This window comes from Neoarius graeffei, chromosome 3, assembly GCF_027579695.1.
Source record: "Neoarius graeffei isolate fNeoGra1 chromosome 3, fNeoGra1.pri, whole genome shotgun sequence".
Taxonomy (NCBI): Eukaryota; Metazoa; Chordata; class Actinopteri; order Siluriformes; family Ariidae; genus Neoarius; species Neoarius graeffei.
Genome location: NC_083571.1, coordinates 109,007,843 through 109,027,919, shown reverse-complemented (window position 1 = coordinate 109,027,919; position 20,077 = coordinate 109,007,843). Strand labels below are relative to the sequence as shown.

Below are 20,077 nucleotides of genomic sequence, written 5' to 3'. Positions count from 1 at the left end.
CACATAGCCACGCCCTTTACAATTATAACAGATGAAATCAAGTCGGGTTTCCAATTAAGACAGAGCCGGGGGCGCGCGCGCGCGGGCACGTGGTGTGCGGGACTGAGAGGTGGGAGGGAGGGAGGGAGGGAGGGAGGGAGGTGAGGTCGAGGAATGTGGATGTGGATGCAGATGCAAATGCAGATGTGGATGTGAGTGACCGGTAGGATACAGTGCATAAGAGCGCGTGCATGCATTTCTTATGGTTATGGTTAGGATTTATTATGGTTTATGAAGATCAGTGATCTGGAGGATCTGGGATGGAAGTGCTGCATTGATTTGAAACACCAGGTCTTATTAGGGATTAGAGAGAGAGAGGGAGAGAGAGAGAGAGAGAGAGAGAAAGAGAGAGAGAGGACGCCGCATCTGAAATGAAATGAAGAACGAATTGGAGCAGAGAGACAGCATGAAGAAGAAATGCGCCATCGTGAAGATCTTCAAAGTTCGGAAGAGGCGAGAGCTGCTGTGCGCGCAGGCGGCTTTACTGTGCAGCCTGCTGCTGGGGGTTTGGGCTATGTCGGAGCTCCTTACGCAGGCAGGTGAGTCCATCATCACCTCCGGGCAGATAGAGGTGCCGCTGCTGCTGATGCTGCAACACACACACACACACACACACACACAGCTGATTTCCATCCTGCAGTGCAGTCCTCACGACTAACCCATGATGTTATGCATCAGTTCCTGCCAGATCACACGCACACGCATGTTCCAGGCGCATTTCAAGGACGCATACCATAGTCAGAAGTGAAATAACACCAGTCTCAGTACGTCACTGGGACTGAAGGTCCTGTGTAGACAGCTGCTCATTTTGGAAAGGTGTTTCGGCACAGTAATGCAGTCCTTAGCCCTGTCACCTCACAGCAAGAAGGTTCTGGGTTCAAACCCAGCGCCCGACGAGAGCCTTCCTGTGTCGAGTTTGCATGTTCTCACCATGTCAAGTTTATTTGTTTCTCGCTTTTATCATCAGACATGGGCGGCACGGTGGTGTAGTGGTTAGCGCTGTCGCCTCACAGCAAGAAGGTCCGGGTTCGAGCCCCGTGGCCAGCGAGGGCCTTTTTGTGCGGAGTTTGCATGTTCTCCCCGTGGGTTTCCTCCGGGTGCTCCGGTTTCCCCCACAGTCCAAAGACATGCAGGTTAGGTTAACTGGTGACTCTAAATTGACCGTAGGTGTGAATGTGAGTGTGAATGGTTGTCTGTGTCTATGTATCAGCCCTGTGATGACCTGGCGACTTGTCCAGGGTGTACCCCGCCTGTCGCCCGTAGTCAGCTGGGATAGGCTCCAGCTTGCCTGCGACCCTGTAGAACAGGATAAAGCGGCTAGAGATAATGAGATGAGATGAGATCATCAGACATTGTCACTTTAGAGAAAATTAAAGACTTCAAACATGAGCTAATTTTATCCCTAATCTATCCCCGATGAGCAAGCCTGTGGTGACGGTGGCGAGGAAAAACTCCCTCAGACGACATGAAGAAGAAACCTCGAGAGGAACCAGAGTCAAAAGGGAACCCATCCTCATTTGGGTGATAACAGATAGCGTGATTATAAATAACTCGCTTCGAAAAGAGTGTCCTGTATAGTCACAAAGTGAAACCAGGAAATTCATTATACAGGGTGTTTCAAAAAATTTGATATTATTTGAGATGTAAATATCCCAGGCAGCATATACTGTACAGGTGGTGTAGTGGTTAGTACTGTCGCCTCACAGCAAGAAGGTCCTGGGTTTGAGCCCTTTCTGTGTGGAGTTTGCATGTTCTCCTCGTGTCTGCGTGGGTTTCCTGCTGGTGCTCCGGTTTCCCCCACAGTCCAAAGAAATGCAGGTTAGGCTAATTGGTGGCTCTAAATTGACCGTAGGTGTGAATGTGAGTGTGAATGGTTGTCTGTGTCTCTATGTGTCAGCCCTGCGATGACCTGGCGACTTGTCCAGGGTGTACCCCGCCTTTCGCCCGTAGTCAGCTGGGATAGGCTCCAGCTTGCCTGCGACCGTGTAGAACAGGATAAAGCGGCTAGAGATAATGGATGGATGGTTGGATGTAAATATCCCAGAAAGAAGAAGAAGCCTTTATTTGTCACATACACAGCCAAGCACAGTGAAATTCAACCTCTGCATTTAACCCCTCTGAAGCAGTGAACACAGGCACACACACCCAGAGCGGTGGGCAGCCAGACTACAGCGCCCGGGGAGCAGTCAGGGGTTAGGTACCTTACTCAAGGGCACTTCAGCCCAAGGCCACCCCATGTTAACCTAACCGCATGTCTTTGGACTGTGGGGGAAACCGGAGGAAACCCACGCAGACACGGGGAGAACATGCAAACTCCACATAGAAAGGCTCCCTGTATAGTCTTATATAAGACTATATAGTCTTGGCAAATGAAACTGAGCAGGCTTAATGTTGAGCAATATAAGATTCATTCCTCAAAATTTGAACGAGGAATTCAGAGGTATACGGATTCCATGAACGATTTCACAAATTTTCAATATTCGCGCCGCCTGAGACACAGACACATGTCAAGTTGGTAGTCCAGGTCCTACCAAACACGCTGCAGCATGTCTTTGGTAACAGTCTTTTCTGGTAACAATGCATTTTTAGAGAATTCTCTCATAAATGCACGCTGGACAGTCTTGTTCATCTGTGTTCGAGCGTACTCGAACACACAAAACGCCTTTTCTTTTCCAGTGAATGGCATTTCTATACCTAAAAAGGTAAAAACAAAGAACACTAAAAATACAATTTTTACCTGTTTCCACACATGCTGTTAAAATTTGAGGTCAATTGAACGAGAATTGGCAAAGTTATTAGATTGTGAAATGATATCAAATTTTTTGAAACACCCTGTAGTTTTAACATGAAGTCTGTTTTGTTGAAGTTATAAGCTCTTCATTGATGGAAACTTGAGTGCAAAACTGTTCATGAGAACTGCAGTCCTGACGTTAGCAAGTCAGCTGAAGTCCTCAGATATAGATGCATTACTGTAAGTGTCCAGAGCGTCTTCCAAGTGCGACTTTTGACTGTCCGTATGGGGCCGTCCTCTACAGGAGCGATGTGATGAGACTCCTGCCAGACATAGGGCATCAGGATGGATCAGGTAGGTCCGAGGAGCCGAAGAGGTCAGCATCTCGTGTCTGCGTGGGTTTCCTCTCGGTGCTCTGGTTTCCCCCATAGTCCAAAGACATTCGGTTAGGTTAACTGGCTTCTCTAAATTGCCCATAGGTGTGAATGTGTGTGTGTGCACAGAAAGGAACTGGCCACCCTACCGCTGCATTTCTGGCCAAGTCGACCAAACATGGTTCGCCTCAAGCCCAGGTTGAGTTTGGCAGTGACAACGATGTTTCCTTCCTAGTCTCTGTAATACATAGCCTTTTTTTTTGTGTGTGTGTCTTTCCTATTCCAAGATTTTATTCAGCTCAGTAACTAATCCATATTCTGGTCCAAATGCAGAGATGCACCATGTACAATTCTGAAATGTGCAAACTTGAAGTAATCAGAGAAACTGTCCTAATGAGACATTTCATACACACATCTGATACTGAGTGAGTGGAGATCCACCCGTTATCTGTAGCTGCTTATCCTATTCAGGGTCGCAGGCAAGCTGGAGGATATCCCAGCTGACTATGGGCGAGAGACGGGGTACACCCTGGACAAGTCGCCAGATCATTGCAGGGCTGACACACAGACACAACCATTCACACTCACATTCACACCTACGGTCAATTTAGAGTCACCAATTCGCCTAACCTGCATGTCTTTGGACTGTGGGGGAAACCGGAGCACCTGGAGGAAACCCACGCGGACACGGGGAGAACATGCAAACTCCACACAGAAAGGCCCCCATCGGCCACTGGGCTCGAACCCAGGACCTTCTTGCTGCGAGGCAACAGCGCTAACCACTACACCACTATATCGGTCTGAAATGTAGTGTTAAATTAACATCTGCAGTGTAATCTAGTGTATGACGTACACTCAGTACACTCAGCATTCACGTTATTAGGAACATCTGTACACCTGTACACCATTCATGCACTGATCTAATCAGCCAATCATGTAGCAGCAGCTCAGTGCAAAATCCTGCAGATGCAGGTCAAGAGCATCAGTTAAAGGAGAACTGAAGGCAAATTTTTTATTATCAAAATTCTGTTTATTTCGTTTTATTAAATATAGGAATGCATTTTCGTTCACTATTTTGTCACTCCTATAGCAAGTTATGAGTGTTTGAAATATGCTCTGTAATATATCAGTCCATATGTCAAAGCAATGGCCGTAAACGAGGTTCGTTGAGACCTGTGCGAGACATCGTAGGACGGAAGTAAAACGTACAGCGGAAATTAAAGTGACCGACATCTGCCAACGTTGTCAAAAGACGCGCGCGCCCTCTTTCGAATGCTGACGTGATCAAGCCGGAAGTTTTGTTTGTTTTGATAGCGATCAGGAAAATTTGAAAAAAGTAGGCCGTAATCGTCATTTAAACTCGTTTTTGTGCAATATTTCGTTTGGAAAACAGTTTTCAAAATGGCGGCACTGACACCTGGCTGACACTTCACGTTTCGAAGTCTCGTACAAGTCTCGTGAAGATCGCATGGATAAGCGACGCCTGCCGTGGACCAAACGAACTAAATTCAACACGGCTAAAAACCGAACAGGCCGATAAGTATAATATTTAATTGCAATTAGTTGCCAATACGAGTCAAGATTTAAGGTTACTAAAACCGAAAACGTAATTGAATAACACGCTAATTAAGAAATAAAGCAAGTTTAAAAATGACTTCAGTTCTCCTTTAATGTTATGTCTCTCGAGTTGACACAGAATGGTTCAGAAACAAAATACATCCCGTGAGCGGAGGTGTCTGCTAGCTGAAACACCTTGCTGATGAGAGAGATCGGAAGAGAATATCCAGATAAGTTTGAGCTGTCAGGAAGTCTATACTCAAATAAGCACTCTTTACAACCGTGGTGAGCAGAAAAGCATCTCAGAACATGCAACACATCAAACTTTGAGATGGATGAGCTACAACAGCATTCCTGTCAGCCAAGTCCCAAAGATCAGACGTTTTCTCCATTCTGATGCTTGATGTGAACATTAGGCTACCTGAAGCTAAAGTGGATGGTGAGTGTGTATTGATATTCAGCACACACGGTTTAACAGTTATTCCACAAAATCGAGTTGTACATGAGCTGTTAACCATGTATGATGAAATTGAGTGGAATAACTGTTTAATTCTATCCACATTCACTGGATTTTGAGAAACAGAGCATTTTTGTTTTTACTTTGTGCAAATTTGATAAATGAAAACTTTATCCAAAACGTCCGACAAAATCATTTCCGCTTAGAATGTAAACAAACCGGTGAAATGACAGGAGCAATTTGTGAAAAATGAGATAATAATAATTTTTGGAAAATAAAAAAAAGATATGTTCTTACCGTCAAACACTTTTATTCCATATTTTGTTGCTTTTTTTTGGTATTTGTTGGGGTTTTGTTTTTGAGTCGAGTTTTCATTTCGTCCTCGGTTGGTTCAGCAACACGCTCTGCCATTTTGTTTTTCTCTACTCACGGTAGATATGAGCTGATATCCTAGTAGTCGCGTAGCCAAACAGTGCGCACGATTACTCATATCCAGTGAATTTGGATAGAATAATATACAGTAGTTCATATTTTAAAACATGATTGCTATAGTTAAAGTTAGACGGCCTTTCGATTTCATAAAATCGGTAAAATTTAGTTCCCTTTGAAATGTGGTCATTGTGATATATGTTTATTTCTGTAATATCTCAAAAAAAGTATCAGGCCATTCTGTGGCTGGGAAGTTATTTAATTTGAGGGGATTGAAGCAAATAATGTGAATGAAATCGCTTGCTTTGCGCAGTCAAGCAGACAGAGGAAGTCCGTGTGCGCATGCGCAGGTTTACCTTCTTTTTCTTCTTTTGGGTTTTACGGCAGCTGGCATCCACAGTGTTGCATTACTGCCATCTACAGGTTTACCTTTGAGCGTGCACTGACAGTTCCATCATTCTGTCGCTAAATGAACAGCTGATCACACCGAGGTGTTCGCTGAGCGCCGATATTTATTAGTTTGGTCCTGCGTTTCCTTTCCTTCGTATATAACACAACGTCTTTTCTTCTCGCTTTCCGTTACTGTAGTCGGTCTTTCACGTTTCATTCACACACTCACGTCCTCCATTTTTCTCTCCTGTTTCAAATTTGTATCCCACAATGCCTTGCGCGAACAGGGAAAGCCCACCACGTCATGCATGATGTAGTATCTTGAATTGGGTCATGGTGAAGCAGGAAAAAATAGCGGAGAATTTAGGGCCACGTGGAGATAAATTCATTAATTTTTCTATTTAAAAAAACAAATAAAATTGGAAGTCTGTGATTCGAATTCAGTAGCTTTCAGTCACGAAACAAAAATAATTGGGTGCTGGGGAAAATTCTTTTTATGGCCTACACTTGAAAAATCTGAAAGGCCGTCTAGCTTTAAGTTTTGTGTGTTTGATGTTGTTGTCTAATCTGTAAAGCTGTGATATGACCTCATATTCATTTGATTACATTTGTGGAATATTTGTATATTAGATTTGAGCACGAGAATGAAAAAATCATATCACAATATTTAGACATGTTGTCGTGCCACTTGTTAGTAGTGAAGTACTGAGAACATCTCATCTCATCTCATTATCTCTAGCCGCTTTATCCTTCTACAGGGTCGCAGGCAAGCTGGAGCCTATCCCAGCTGACTATGGGTGAAAGGCGGGGTACACCCTGGACAAGTCACCAGGTCATCACAGGGCTGACACATAGACACAGACAACCATTCACACCTCCGGTCAATTTAGAGTCACCAGTTAACCTAACCTGCATGTCTTTGGACTGTGGGGGAAACCGGAGCACCCGGAGGAAACCCACGCGGACACGGGGAGAACATGCAAACTCCGCACAGAAAGGCCCTCGCCGGCCCCGGGGCTCGAACCCAGGACCTTCTTGCTGTGAGGCGACAGCGCTAACCACTACACCGCCGTGCCGCCCACTGAGAACATTGTCCGAAAAATAGAACATTGTCCGAAAAATAATTGTGACAAAATAACATTTGTCGCATACAGTATGTCAGCATTACGTCATCATATTTCCCAGCTCTAATTGTTTGGAGTAAAAATGGACCTGATCTGTAGAGTATCTTTTTTTTTTCCTTCCTGACAGCATCATTGTAACGAGTGTTGTCTGTCTTAAGCTCAGCGTTAGCTAAAAGAGAACATCAGCAAACCCTAGCACACACCTAAAAGAGTATAATGTCAGATCTGATGTACTCAGAGCTTTGACACTGGTGCTATGTAGAAACCGATGAATCAGGACTGAGTTTTTCATGGGGTTAAATCCAGCTGGCATTTGTCACCTGCCACCATGTGAAAGAGTGTCAATAGCTCGAGTGAATGATTCCCTCTCAGGCCGAGCTTCAGGATGCTGATGGCACCTGACACTGGCTCTCCAGGCACCGTGTTCATGTTTCCTTGATTTATGGTCTGAACTCTGGAGATATGGGTCAGCGCAGGATGTTTTCTTCACGCTGGTAGACTTTTCTATGAGTCTGTGCTCTGTTGCCGCAGTGTGCGAGAACAGTAGAGCTGCACAGCAAAAAACTGAATTACCACCTTCAGTTTCGCATGAACACTGCAGGAACATGCTGATTACCGTCTCGGATGTTCAACATGTGCAATATTGTCCGAGATGCTTGAATGCATCATCTGTAGAAATGCATTTGCTTAGAGAGCTGTCTTGTGCAGTGTTCGGGAGCATCTTGTTATGAGAGCGCCTTTCTTAAAGCAGATGGGAGCACTTCAAACTGACAGGAGCTAATAAGAAATATCTGGTTTAGGGTTTTTTTTGGCAGTGTACCAAAATTCTGTCACACATTTTGGATTCATTTTGGATTCTTGTTGTGATTTGCCATCACAATTGTTGATCGATATTCGGTAAATATTTCTGTTCATTTTCTTGTCTTCTGTTGTTTCACTTCGAGTCTCTCAGTAGCCAGGTTTCCGTTGGAGTTTTGCGCAAAATATAAACCATGTATTCATTTATTTTTGACAAAACACGATGCGAATGTTCTGTGTTTCCACTGAGTGATGTTTTGTGATTAAAGCTGAGTTTTCTCCTCTTTTTCCCCACAAAGGTAGCGTTTCCATTTGTTCATTTCATGACTTAAATGCGAAAATGTCTCTCTATTTCAATTTTCGAAATATTACTTGATTGAAAGCTAGACTGCCTTTCAGATTTTTCAAGTGTAGGTCATGAAAAGAATTTTCCAGACACCCAGTTATTTTTGTTTAGTGGACTGAAAGCTACTGAATTTGAATCAAAGACTTCCAATTTTATTACTTTTTTTAAATAGGACAATTAATGTATTTATCTCCACATGGCCCTAAATTCTCCACTGTTTTTTCCTGCTTCACCATGACCCAATTCAAGATACTACATCATGCATGACGTGTTGGGCTTTCCCTGTTCACGCAAGGCATTGTGGGATACAAATTTGAAACAGGAGAGAAAAATGGAGGACGTGAGTGTGTGAATGAAATGTGAAAGACCGACTACAGTAATGGAAAGTGAGAAGAAAAGACATTATGTTATATACGAAGGAAAGGAAATGCAGGACCAAACTAATAAATATCAGCGCTCAGCGAGCACCTCGGTGTGATCAGCTGTTCGTTTAGCGACAGAATGATGGAACTGTCAGTGCACGCTCAAAGGTAAACCTGTAGATGGCAGTAATGCAACACTGTGGATGCCAGCTGCTGTAAAACCCAAAAGAAGAAGGTGGTAAACCTGCGCATGCGCACACGGACTTCCTCTGTCTGCTTGACTGCACGAAGTGAGCGATTTCATGCACATTATTTGCTTTAATCCCCTCAAATTAAATAACTTCCCAGCCACAGAATGGCCTGTTTTTTTTTTAGATATTACAGAAATAAATATATATCACAATGACCAAATTTCAGACGGAACTAAATTTCACCGATTTTATGAAATCGAAAGGCCGTCTAGCTTGAATCGTTTGAAAAGCCAAGCATAAACATTTTGGTGATGTTTTTCGTGTTTTTTCAAAATTTACGTGTTTTCATTCCTCGTTTTTAGTTCACAATTTCAAATTTCTCATGAAGCAGGTTAATGGAAACACGGCTAGCATTACTGAGGAAATAGTGGCAGTTTATGGATGGAGAAATGTGTCCATTTTTTCTAAACTCCGATGTTAGTGCTTTAGTCGACACTAAGACTAAAATAGCATGTACGATCATCTAAATGTAGCTTGTTTTGACGAAGTATTGATCTGACTTCATTTCTGTGAAGATTCTCAGTCATCCAGGTCATGGTAAACTGTGGGTGGTAAAAGAGAGCAACTGGACTAAGCCCTGTGTTGCAAGGTCCTAATGACCCCCAATTTGTGTTCCAGTGGGTGGTGAGAGTCAAAGAGTAGGTACTGGTCTGTGTGTGTGGGTTTCCGGTAGACCTCGATGCTCAGGTTTCTGTCTTGTCTAATGTGTACATCACAATCCAAGAAGGCTAGATTATTCCCACTGACGTCCTCCCGAGTGAAGTTGATGTTAATATCCATTGCATTGATGTGCTTAGAGAAGGCTTCCACCTCATGGGTTTTGATTTTAACCCAGGTGTCATCCACATATCTGAACCAGTGGCTGGGAGTAACTCCTGAAAAAGTGGTCAAAGCTTTATGTTCCACTTCCTCCATGTAAAGATTGGCCACAATAGGGGATACCGGTGAGCCCATGGCGCATCCATGCTTCTGTCTGTAGAAACTTTCATTAAACTGGAAATAAGTGGTAGTCAGGCAGAGGTCAAGCAGGCATTGTAACGGATGGAGAATTAATCCAGTTACAATGGACTAATGGTAGTCAGGCAGAGGTCAAGCAGGCATTGTAACGGATGGACTGATTAGTCCAGTTGCTCTCTTTTACCACCCACAATCTGACTTCATTGACTTGTTAAAATTCCAAAAATCTGCTCTGGCTGTCCTGCCAACGATGCTGTCGAAGTTTGTGGATGCTCTGTGACATAAATGAAATAAGTGGGTACGAGATTGTTCGGAATGCTTTGTCGTGTCAGCTTTATTTAAAGTGGCTGCAAAGCAAACATATGTGTCTGTGGTGTTTTTGTGCTGACTGATCAGTTCACCTTATGAAATCTTTTAAACGTGGAGGTAAGTACTCAATCGATGAAGGAAAATAATGAACAATTAATTATGATTACATGTTTGGTAAGGGGTGGCATGGTAGTGTAGTGGTTAGCACTGTCGCCTCGCAGCAAGAAGGTTCTGGGTTTGAGCCCAGTGACTGACAAGGGCCTTTTTGTGTGGAGATTGCATGTTCTCGCTGTGTCTGCATGGGTTTCCTCCAGGTGCTCCGGTTTCCCCCACAGTCCAAAGACATGCAGGTTAGACTAATTGGTGGCTCTAAATTGACCGTAGGTGTGAATGTGAGTGTGAATGGTTGTTTGTCTCTATGTGTCAGTCCTGCGATGAGCTGGCGACTTGTCCAGGGTGTACCCCGCCTCTCAACCATAGTCAGCTGGGATAGGCTCCAGCTCACCCGTGACCCTGCACAGGATAAGTGGTTACGGATAATGGATGGATGTTTGGTAAGAAAATAAACTAATTAAAAGCCATTTGTGTGGTGTAATTTTTGTGTTGATGCAAAATGCTGAGTCAAATTTCAACATACAGTTTATAGGTCATATTTACTAGCCTTGGTCTTTAATTACCATTAACATTACTTTGTGTGTAGCCTACATTAAAATAACTGCTGTCCTGGTTGAAGTTTTGTGGCTAACTACTGTAATTGGTTAAATTGGTGTTTTGCGCCAATGAAAAACAAATGGGAGTGAAAATGTTGCCTATAAATAGTGTTGCAAACAGGGACACATCATAAATAATGCTCAAACTTGCCATTACAGTTATTAATTTCTCTTCTTCCTCCTTATCCAGCACTGTTGACAGGTTGGGGTCCATGTGGTCCCTACTGAGCCACGTCATATTAATTGGACCGTAGTTTTACGCCGGATGCCCTTCCTGCTGCAACCCTCCCATTTCTGGGCTTGGGAAACAACCATTCACACTCACATTCACACTTATGGGCAATTTAGAGTAGCCAGTTAACCTTACTGCATGCCTATGGACTGTGGGAGGAAACGAGAGCACCCAGAGGAAACCCATGCAGACATGGGGTAAACATGCAAACTCCACACAGAAAGTCTCCCATCGGCCACTGGGCTTGAACCCAGAACCTTCTTGCTGTGAGGCGACAGTGCTAACTACTACACCATTGTGCCACCCACAATCATTAATTTCTCTTAGTTGAGAACAGGTTGAATGGAACCAAAATGTACCCTACCGTGTTCTTTAGTATTCTCTAGAGCGGGGCACTTATAAATTCCAATTGGTTCCTGGCAAAACACGTCATAGCTCATGACCATAAAGTTGCTTGGACTTCAACTTTATTCTGACGCCCTCAACGCCCAGGATGTGCCGCCAACGATCATGCCACTGCACATCGCTGAGAGACGCTGGCTCACAGTAAACGAATGACTTCTGGTCACTTGGATGCTCTTGCCATGTTTGGTCTAGAAGAAGAAGAAGCCTTTATTTGTCACATGCACACCCAAGCATAGTGAAATTCATCCTCTGCATTTAACCCATCTGAAGCAGTGAACACACGCACACACACCCAGAGCAGTGGTCAGCCATACTACAGCGCTCAGGGAGCAGTTAGGGGTTAGGTACCATGCTCAACATGGCTGCCCCATGTTAACCTAACTGCATGTCTTTGAACTGTGGGGGAAACTGGAGCACCCGGAGGAAACACACGCAGAACATGCAAACTCCACACAGAAAGGCTCCCTGTCAGCCACTGGACTCAAACCCAGAACCTTCTTGCTGTGAGGCAACAGTGCTAACCACTACACCACCATGCCCACGTCTGAGTGTACCATCAGAGGTAAAGCTGTAACTTTTAAGATTCCTGATATGGGAAAGTCTTCAGGACAGAGGGCTTTGTGGTTTGTGGGAGATGGAAGGAAACTGAAGCACCTTGAGGAAACCCATGCTGACATTGTGAGAACATGAGGAACACCATATGGACTCAGAATTGAATTGGGGATTCTGGAGCCATCAAGCGGCAACACCATGCTGCCTACTACCATTGTGTATACCACATAAAATTATGTTCTTTACTTTTCTTTCGCTGTATCGGATCACATTCTTTGTGAATTTTGTGTAATATGATGGCATTTTTTTGGGTGCCAATGTGGTGCAGTGGTTGTCGATTTACAGCAAGGAAGTTCCAGGTTTGAATCTGCCAGTTGACAGGGGCCTTTCTGTTTGGAGTTTGAATGTCCTTCCTGTGCCTGTATGAGTTTCCTCCAGGTGCTCTGGTTTCATCCCACAGTCCAAAGACATGTGGGTTAGGTGGTCACTCTAAATTGCCCATAGGTGTGAATGTCAGTGTGAATAGCTGTCAGTCTGGGTGTTAGCACCATGATAGATTGGCAACCTTTTTAGCTGGCGTGGATTTAAGGGGCGGGGTGTGTGTGTGCGCTCACCTGGCACGTGCCCCCCCGGTCCAAAAAAATAGTTTGAGTACATGGCTACTTGGAATTGTGACTTGATTGTATTGCAGATACTGAGACATGCCTGCCAGTTTTAAAAATCTCATCTCATCTCTAGCCGCTTTATCCTGTTCTACAGGGTCGCAGGCAAGCTGGAGCCTATCCCAGCTGACTACGGGCGAAAGGCGGGGTACACCCTGGACAAGTCGCCAGGTCATCACAGGGCTGACACATAGACAACCATTCACACTCACATTCACGGTCAATTTAGAGTCACCAGTTAACCTAACCTGCATGTCTGTGGACTGTGGGGGAAACCGGAGCACCCGGAGGAAACCCACGCGGACACGGGGAGAACATGCAAACTCCTCACAGAAAGGCCCTCATCGGCCACGGGGCTCGAACCCGGACGTTCTTGCTGTGAGGCGACAGCGCTAACCACTACACCACCGTGCCGCCCAGTTTTAAAATTAATAAGGTTTAAAAAAATAAATAAAATAAATTGTTATATGGGATTGAGCTGAAGAGTTTATGGTATAAATTTATATTTAATAGTAGGTCCTAGCTTAGGTTTTTTCACTCGTGACACGAATGCAGTGAAAAGCAAGCTGGGCGAGTCCTGTTGGATTTTTAACAGGGCGTGGGAACTTCGTGCATCAACATAACATGCTGTATTCCCGGATTGCACTGTAGACTACATGTAAAGGGTGTGCAAGCCACCTATAGGCACGACTAGTCTTTAAGGTGATTCTTTCATACGTTTGATTCATGTCAGTCCATGGTTGAATTTAGCAAGCTAATGTAACACTACAACCTTTGACAGTGTATGTAATTTGCTAACATTGTTTAACTTGGAAGGATAACGTTGGTCAACACTATCAATACACTACCCACTTAGATAGGTATAAGTAATCATTCACAGGTATTTTTTTCCTAGAAACCTGACGTCATGATCATCATAAACTGCTAAGCTCGATTGAGCTGCAAATAGTGTTGACAATTAGTGTTCTAGTTAGCAGCTAGTTAGCATCATATGCAAACTGAAGATAACGTAAGATAATGCAAGACAAAACTTCACATAATTTCTCCTTTCACAGAGGCTTTAAGATAGCTCAGTAAAATAAGTTATTTGAATTCTGTCATAGTCTCCAGTACGCCATAGAACCAGTCAGGGGAAAACAATGAGTTGTGTTAAAGCTATATGGCCTTTTGATTTAATAAAATCAGTGAAATTTAGTTCCCTCTGAAATTTGGTCGTTGTGATATATGTTTATTTCTGTAATATCTCACAAAATATCAGGCCATTCTGTGGCTGGGAAGTTATTTAATTTGAGGGGATTAAAGCAAACAATGTGCATGAAATCGCTCGCTTCGTGCAGTCAAGCAGACAGAGGAAGGCCGTGTGCGCATGCGCAGGTTTACCTTCTTTTTCTTCTTCTTTTGGGTTTTACAGCAGCTGGCATCCACAGTGTTGCATTACTGCCATCTACAGGTTTACCTTTGAGCGTCCACCGACAGTTCCATCATTCTGTCGCTAAACGAACAGCTGATCACACCGAGGTGCTCGCTGACCGCCGATATTTATTAGTTTGGTCCTGCGTTTCCTTTCCTTCGTATATAACATAACGTCTTTTCTTCTCGCTTTCCGTTACTGTAGTCGGTCTTTTATGTTCATTCACACACTCACGTCCTCCATTTTTCTCTCCTGTTTCAAATTTGTATTCCACAATGCCTTGCGCGAACAGGGAAAGCCCACCACGTGATGCATGACGTAGTATCTTGAATTGGGTCATGGTGAAGCAGGAAAAAATAGCAGGGAATTTAGGGCCACGTGGAGATAAATTCATTAATTGTTCTCTTTCAAGGAAACCTAATAAAACTGGAAGTCTGTGATTTGAATTCAGTAGCTTTGTCCACTAAACAAAAATAATTGGGTGCCGGGGAAAATTCTTTTTATGACCTACACTTGAACAATCTAAAAGGCAGTCTACCTTTAATTCTGATAAAACAACTTTACACAGCGGATAATATAGTGAGAATGGCATATTTCACAGGAGGAAGTGTGGGATGTGAAAGCAAAGCGTTTATCATCTGTAATGGTTGTGTCTGTTTGTGTAATAATGGTGTGATGAAAGGCGCTGTGGGTGCATCGATGCTTTTCAGCGCTCATGATTTCATTCTTAATGATCTGAAAGCAAGAGATCTAAGAAGGAAAAACGTGTACACCCCATCCATCAACTATTCCTCTCCATCTCTCGCTCCATTTCTCTACCTCAGGTGAATGTATGTTTCTGTTTGTATCTGGCCAAAGGTAATAATTCTAATTCACCTCTGCAATGATGACCAGTTGATGGGCACAGTGACAGTCTTTATAAATTAATGGGAATTTTTGAATGCCATATTTCTGCCTCACACACATCCTGTTTCCAAAAGCCAATGTGTGTTTGGTTCTCCAGTAGCTTAAAAGCTGACTCGTAATGTCAATAGTTATGATTATATTTTAAAATATTTTTATTTCATAATGTCATTAGATTGGCATATTATCTTGGCTAGTGTCTGTGTAAGAGAGTTGAGGGAAGAGAGTTGCCACCTGTCCCTCCCTGAGAGCACGGCCAACTTTGCTCTCTTTTCTCCTGGCCATAGTTGACTGGGGCATAATCAGGAATCGAACTTGCAATCTCTGTATGATAGAGTGAATGTTGGGCCACTCGGGAACGCCCCCATATGTTCGTTTTCTTAATCCTGGCATAAAAATAAATCCTCATCTCATCTCATTATCTCTAGCCGCTTTATCCTTCTACAGGGTCGCAGGCAAGCTGGAGCCTATCCCAGCTGACTACGGGCGAAAGGCGGGGTACACCCTGGACAAGTCGCCAGGTCATCACAGGGCTAAAATAAATCCTTCTGGATTTAACATTTTTTGAGAATCTTAAGTCAAATCCTTTAATGAGACATTGTCATAGACCAGTGGTTCTCAAAATGGGGACTGTGAAGCAAAATCTCAGGGTCTGTAATTTTTATTTTAGTTCTTATAGGAATTAACCTTTTTGACTGGTCCTTCAACGTGAATTGGTTTAGTTCAAACTTCAATAACTCTAAAACAATTAGGCCTTAATGTCAGCTTGGGATGAATGTTCAGTCAGCTGTTGATGGAAAGTTCAGGGAAAAAAAAAAGCTCTAGGGCTCTAATATATACCGGTAGGCAGAAATTTATTGTACAACCCCAATTCCAAAAAAGTTGGGACGGTGTATAAACCGTAAATAAAAACATAATGCGATAATTTGAAAATCATGAAAAGTCTATATTTCATTGAAAATAGTACAAAGACAACATATCAAATGATGCAACTGTAGAATTTTATTGTTTTTTGAAAAATATATGCTCATTTTGAATTTGATGTCAGCAACACATTTCAAAAAAGTTGGGACAGGGGCATGTTTACCACTGTGTTGTATCACCTCTAATTTTAACAACACTCTGTAAATGTTTGGGAACTGAGGAGACCAACTGCTGTACTTTTGAAAGAGAAATATTGTCCCATTCTTGCCTGATATACAATTTCAGTTGCTCAACAGTTCAGGGTCTCCTTTGCTATATTTTGCGCTTCATAATGCTCCAAATGTTTTAAATGGGAGACAGGTCTGAACTGTAGGCAGGCCAGTTTAGCACCTGGACTCTTTTATTACAGAGCCATGCAGTTTTAATACAGTGGTGCTTGAAAGTTTGTGAATGCTTTAGAATTTTCTATATTTCTGCATAAATATGACCTTAAACATCATCAGATTTTCACAAGTCCTAAAAGTAGATAAAGAGAACCCAGTTAAAAAAATGAGACAACAATATTATACTTGGTCATTTATTTATTGAGGAAAATGATCCAATATTACATATCTGTGAGTGGCAAAAGTATGTGACCCTTTGCTTTCAGTATCTGGTGTGACCCCCTTGTGCAGCAATAACTGCAACTCAACGTTTGCGGTAACTGTTGATCAGTCCTGCACACCGGCTTGGAGGAATTTTAGCCCGTTCCTCCGTACAGAACAGCTTCAACTCTGGGATGTTGGTGGGTTTCCTCACATGAACTGCTCGCTTCAGGTCCTTCCACAACATTTCAATTGGATTAAGGGCAGGACTTTGACTTGGCCATTCCAAAACATTCACTTTATTCTTCTTTAACCATTCTTTGGTAGAACGACTTGTGTGCTTAGGGTCGTTGTCTTGCTGCATGACCCACCTTCTCTTGAGATTCAGTTCATGGACAGATGTCCTGAAATTTTCCTTTAGAATTCGCTGGTATAATTCAGAATTCATTGTTCCATCAAGGATGGAAAGCCGTCCTGGCCCAGATGCAGCAAAACAGCTTATTTATTTACTTATTAATGATTTTATCCATTGTGCTAACCAGTAGAAGTTTAAACATAGATTTATTAGCAAGATCATATTTTGGTACAATATTACCACTTTCACTCTTCAGAAACTCCTCGAGTGGTTATAGATAAGACTGTACAAAAAAAAAGTGTTCTTGCTTTGTTTCTCAATAAAGTTCAATTTAAGAACTGCAGCATTTTCTCTCGGGCAGCCTTCAGGAATAAAAGTGCAACAAATTTCCCCTTTATTCACCAGAAGATGTCACATGTCCTCATGCATGGACCTGAAGAAAAAAAGAGGAAGAAACAACATTGAAAAGCTAAGCTGTGAGTGAATTAAAAAAGAAATCCACTTGTTGTGACAGAAGGAGCAAATTTATCCTAAAAAGATTGATGTCTTTACTATTTTGCACTGAATATTAAATTCCCAGTCACTAAACAGATTAAATGTGTGAAGTGAATGAATGGGGTGAATGAGTCATGGCTGCACATGCCATCTTGCTCAAAACTTGCTGTTGATGCATTATGCATACGACAATTATTTAAACAGACATTTATAACGCTGCTTTACTTTAACTTTTGTTGGACACACTGTGCTTATGGCAACCGCAGAGGTGGACAAAGTACCCAACTTCATTACATAAGTCAGAGTACAGATCCCACTACTCAAATGTGACTCCGATACAAGTGAAAGTTGTCCAGTCAAATTTTTACTTAAGTTAAAGTACTGAAGTACTTGCTTTTAAAAATACTTAAGTATTAAAAGTACATGTTCTGTCAATGCATTGTTGTATTATTGCCACAACACTTACAAAACCTAATGCCTCTACCAAGGACAGAAATGTGGATTTACAAAATGAATGCATGCTGTGCCATCATGGTGGTTTAATGTTAAGCTAGCTAGTCAGTGAAGCTCCACCTGACATGCTAGCAAACGCCTTTCAAACTTGAAATCACATTGGGTAGCTAACGCTACAAGAAAAGAAAGATTTCTACATTCTGTTTATTTGGCAAGATTATGCTAAAACATATTTCTGAAAGGGGGCGGCACGGTGATGTAGTGGTTAGCGCCATTGCCTCACAGCAAGAAGGTGCGGGTTCGAGCCCCATGGCCAGCGAAGGCCTTTCTGTGTGGAGCTTGCATGTTGTCTGTGTGGGTTTCCTCCGGGTGCTCCGGTTTCCCCCACAGTCCAAAGACATGCAGGTTAGGTTAACTGGTGACTCTAAATTGACCGTAGGTGTGAATGTGAGTGTGAATGGTTGTCTGTGTCTATGTGTCAGCCCTGTGATGACCTGGCGACTTGTCCAGGGTGTACCCCACCTTTCGCCCGTAGTCAGCTGGGATAGGCTCCAGCTTGCCTGTGATCCTGTAGAACAGGATAAAGCGGCTAGAGATAATGAGATGAGATGAGATATTTCTGAAAGGACTTCAGATAAATTAACGTTATTCATGTTAGCATAAATCCGTTTTTACAGGCTAACTGTGTCCAAGTTAACTGGCTATGTATAAACGTTAGCCGTGGACAAGGCTACGGCAACTTGGCGGGCAAATCCATAGAAAGTCATTTGACTAACCAGACTGCACAGCTATTGCAACGTTATCGCTAGCTCTAAAAGCACAGACAACTTTGTTGCAAGGTTTCTCTTGGAATAAAACGTTTATATACCTCAATATGCTTCCGCAGGTTGGACGGTGAGTTTTTGTAGGCCGTGATGTGGTTTGTTTTCGACAAACAAAGCAAACATTTAAAATGAAACGAATCTTTATTCCTTTCAGAAAACTGAAACATGGGTTCATGGGCCATGGGTGTGTGAGCATTCCTCAGAAGAACCGCCTCCTTCCATTCTGCCATCAACTGATTGTGTTCAAGTAATGCTGTTGAGAAATAATTGAACTTGATTTTATACAGTCTATGGATGAGACGTGACCCTAGTGATTACTGACAGGCTGTTTCAGTGTCACCTGCGAAAAAAACAATCACGTTTTAGAAAAGAAAAGAAAAGAAAAGAAAAGAAAAAAAATCCACTTTCAAAGCTTTTTCATAGTAAAGAGTAACGAGGACCTTGATAGAAATGTAGTGGAGTGACAAATACGATATTTATCTTTCAAATATTGTGAAGTTAAAGTCATATGTTTCCAAAAAAAAATTATATACAATGGTGATTGAAAGTTTGTGAACCCTTTGGAATTTTCTATATTTCTGCATAAATATGACCTTAAACATCATCAGATTTTCACACAAGTCCTAAAAGTAGATAAAGAGAACCCAGTTAAACAAATGAGACAAAAATATTATACTTGGTCATTTATTTATTGAGGAAAATGATCCAATATTACATATCTGTGAGTGGCAAAAGTATGTGAACCTCTAGGATTAGCAGTTAAATTGAAGGTGAAATTACAGTCAGGTGTTTTCAATCAGTGGGATGACAATCAGGTGTGAGTGGGCACCCTGTTTTATTTAAAGAACAGGGATCTATCAAAGTCTGATCTTCACAACACATGTTTGTGGAAGTGTATCATGGCATGAACAAAGGAGATTTCTGAGGACCTCAGAAAAAGCATTGTTGATGCTCATCAGGCTGGAAAAGGTTACAAAACCATCTCTAAAGAGTTTGGACTCCACCAATCCACAGTCAGACAGATTGTGTACAAATGGAGGAAATTCAAGACCATTGTTACCCTCCCCAGGAGTGGTCAACCAACAAAGATCACTCCAAGAGCAAGGCGTGTAATAGTTGGTGAGGTCACAAAGGACCCCAGGGTAACTTCTAAGCAACTGAAGGCCTCTCTCACATTGACTAATGTTAATGTTCATGACTCCACCATCAGGAGAACACTGAACAACAATGGTGTGTATGGCAGGGTTGCAAGGAGAAAGCCACTGCTCTCCAAAAAGAACATTGCTGCTCGTCTGCAGTTTGCTAAAGATCACGTGGACAAGCCAGAAGGCTATTGGAAAAATGTTTTGTGGATGGATGAGACCACAATAGACCTATTTGGTTTAAATGAGAAGCGTTATGTTTGGAGAAAGGAAAACACTGCATTCCAGCATAAGAACCTTA

At 42.6% G+C, this 20,077-nt stretch overlaps 1 protein-coding gene across 1 annotated transcript in view; it reads left to right on the top strand.

The window, feature by feature from the left end:
- The first annotated feature begins 415 nt into the window (after window positions 1–415).
- The window catches only part of slc24a4b (solute carrier family 24 member 4b), a 212,391-nt gene continuing 192,729 nt past the window's right edge, over window positions 416–20,077 (top strand). Inside the window, exon 1 of the mRNA XM_060917863.1 lies at window positions 416–578. Coding sequence (XP_060773846.1) covers window positions 416–578 — 163 coding nt within the window. The remainder of the gene's footprint in view (window positions 579–20,077) is intronic.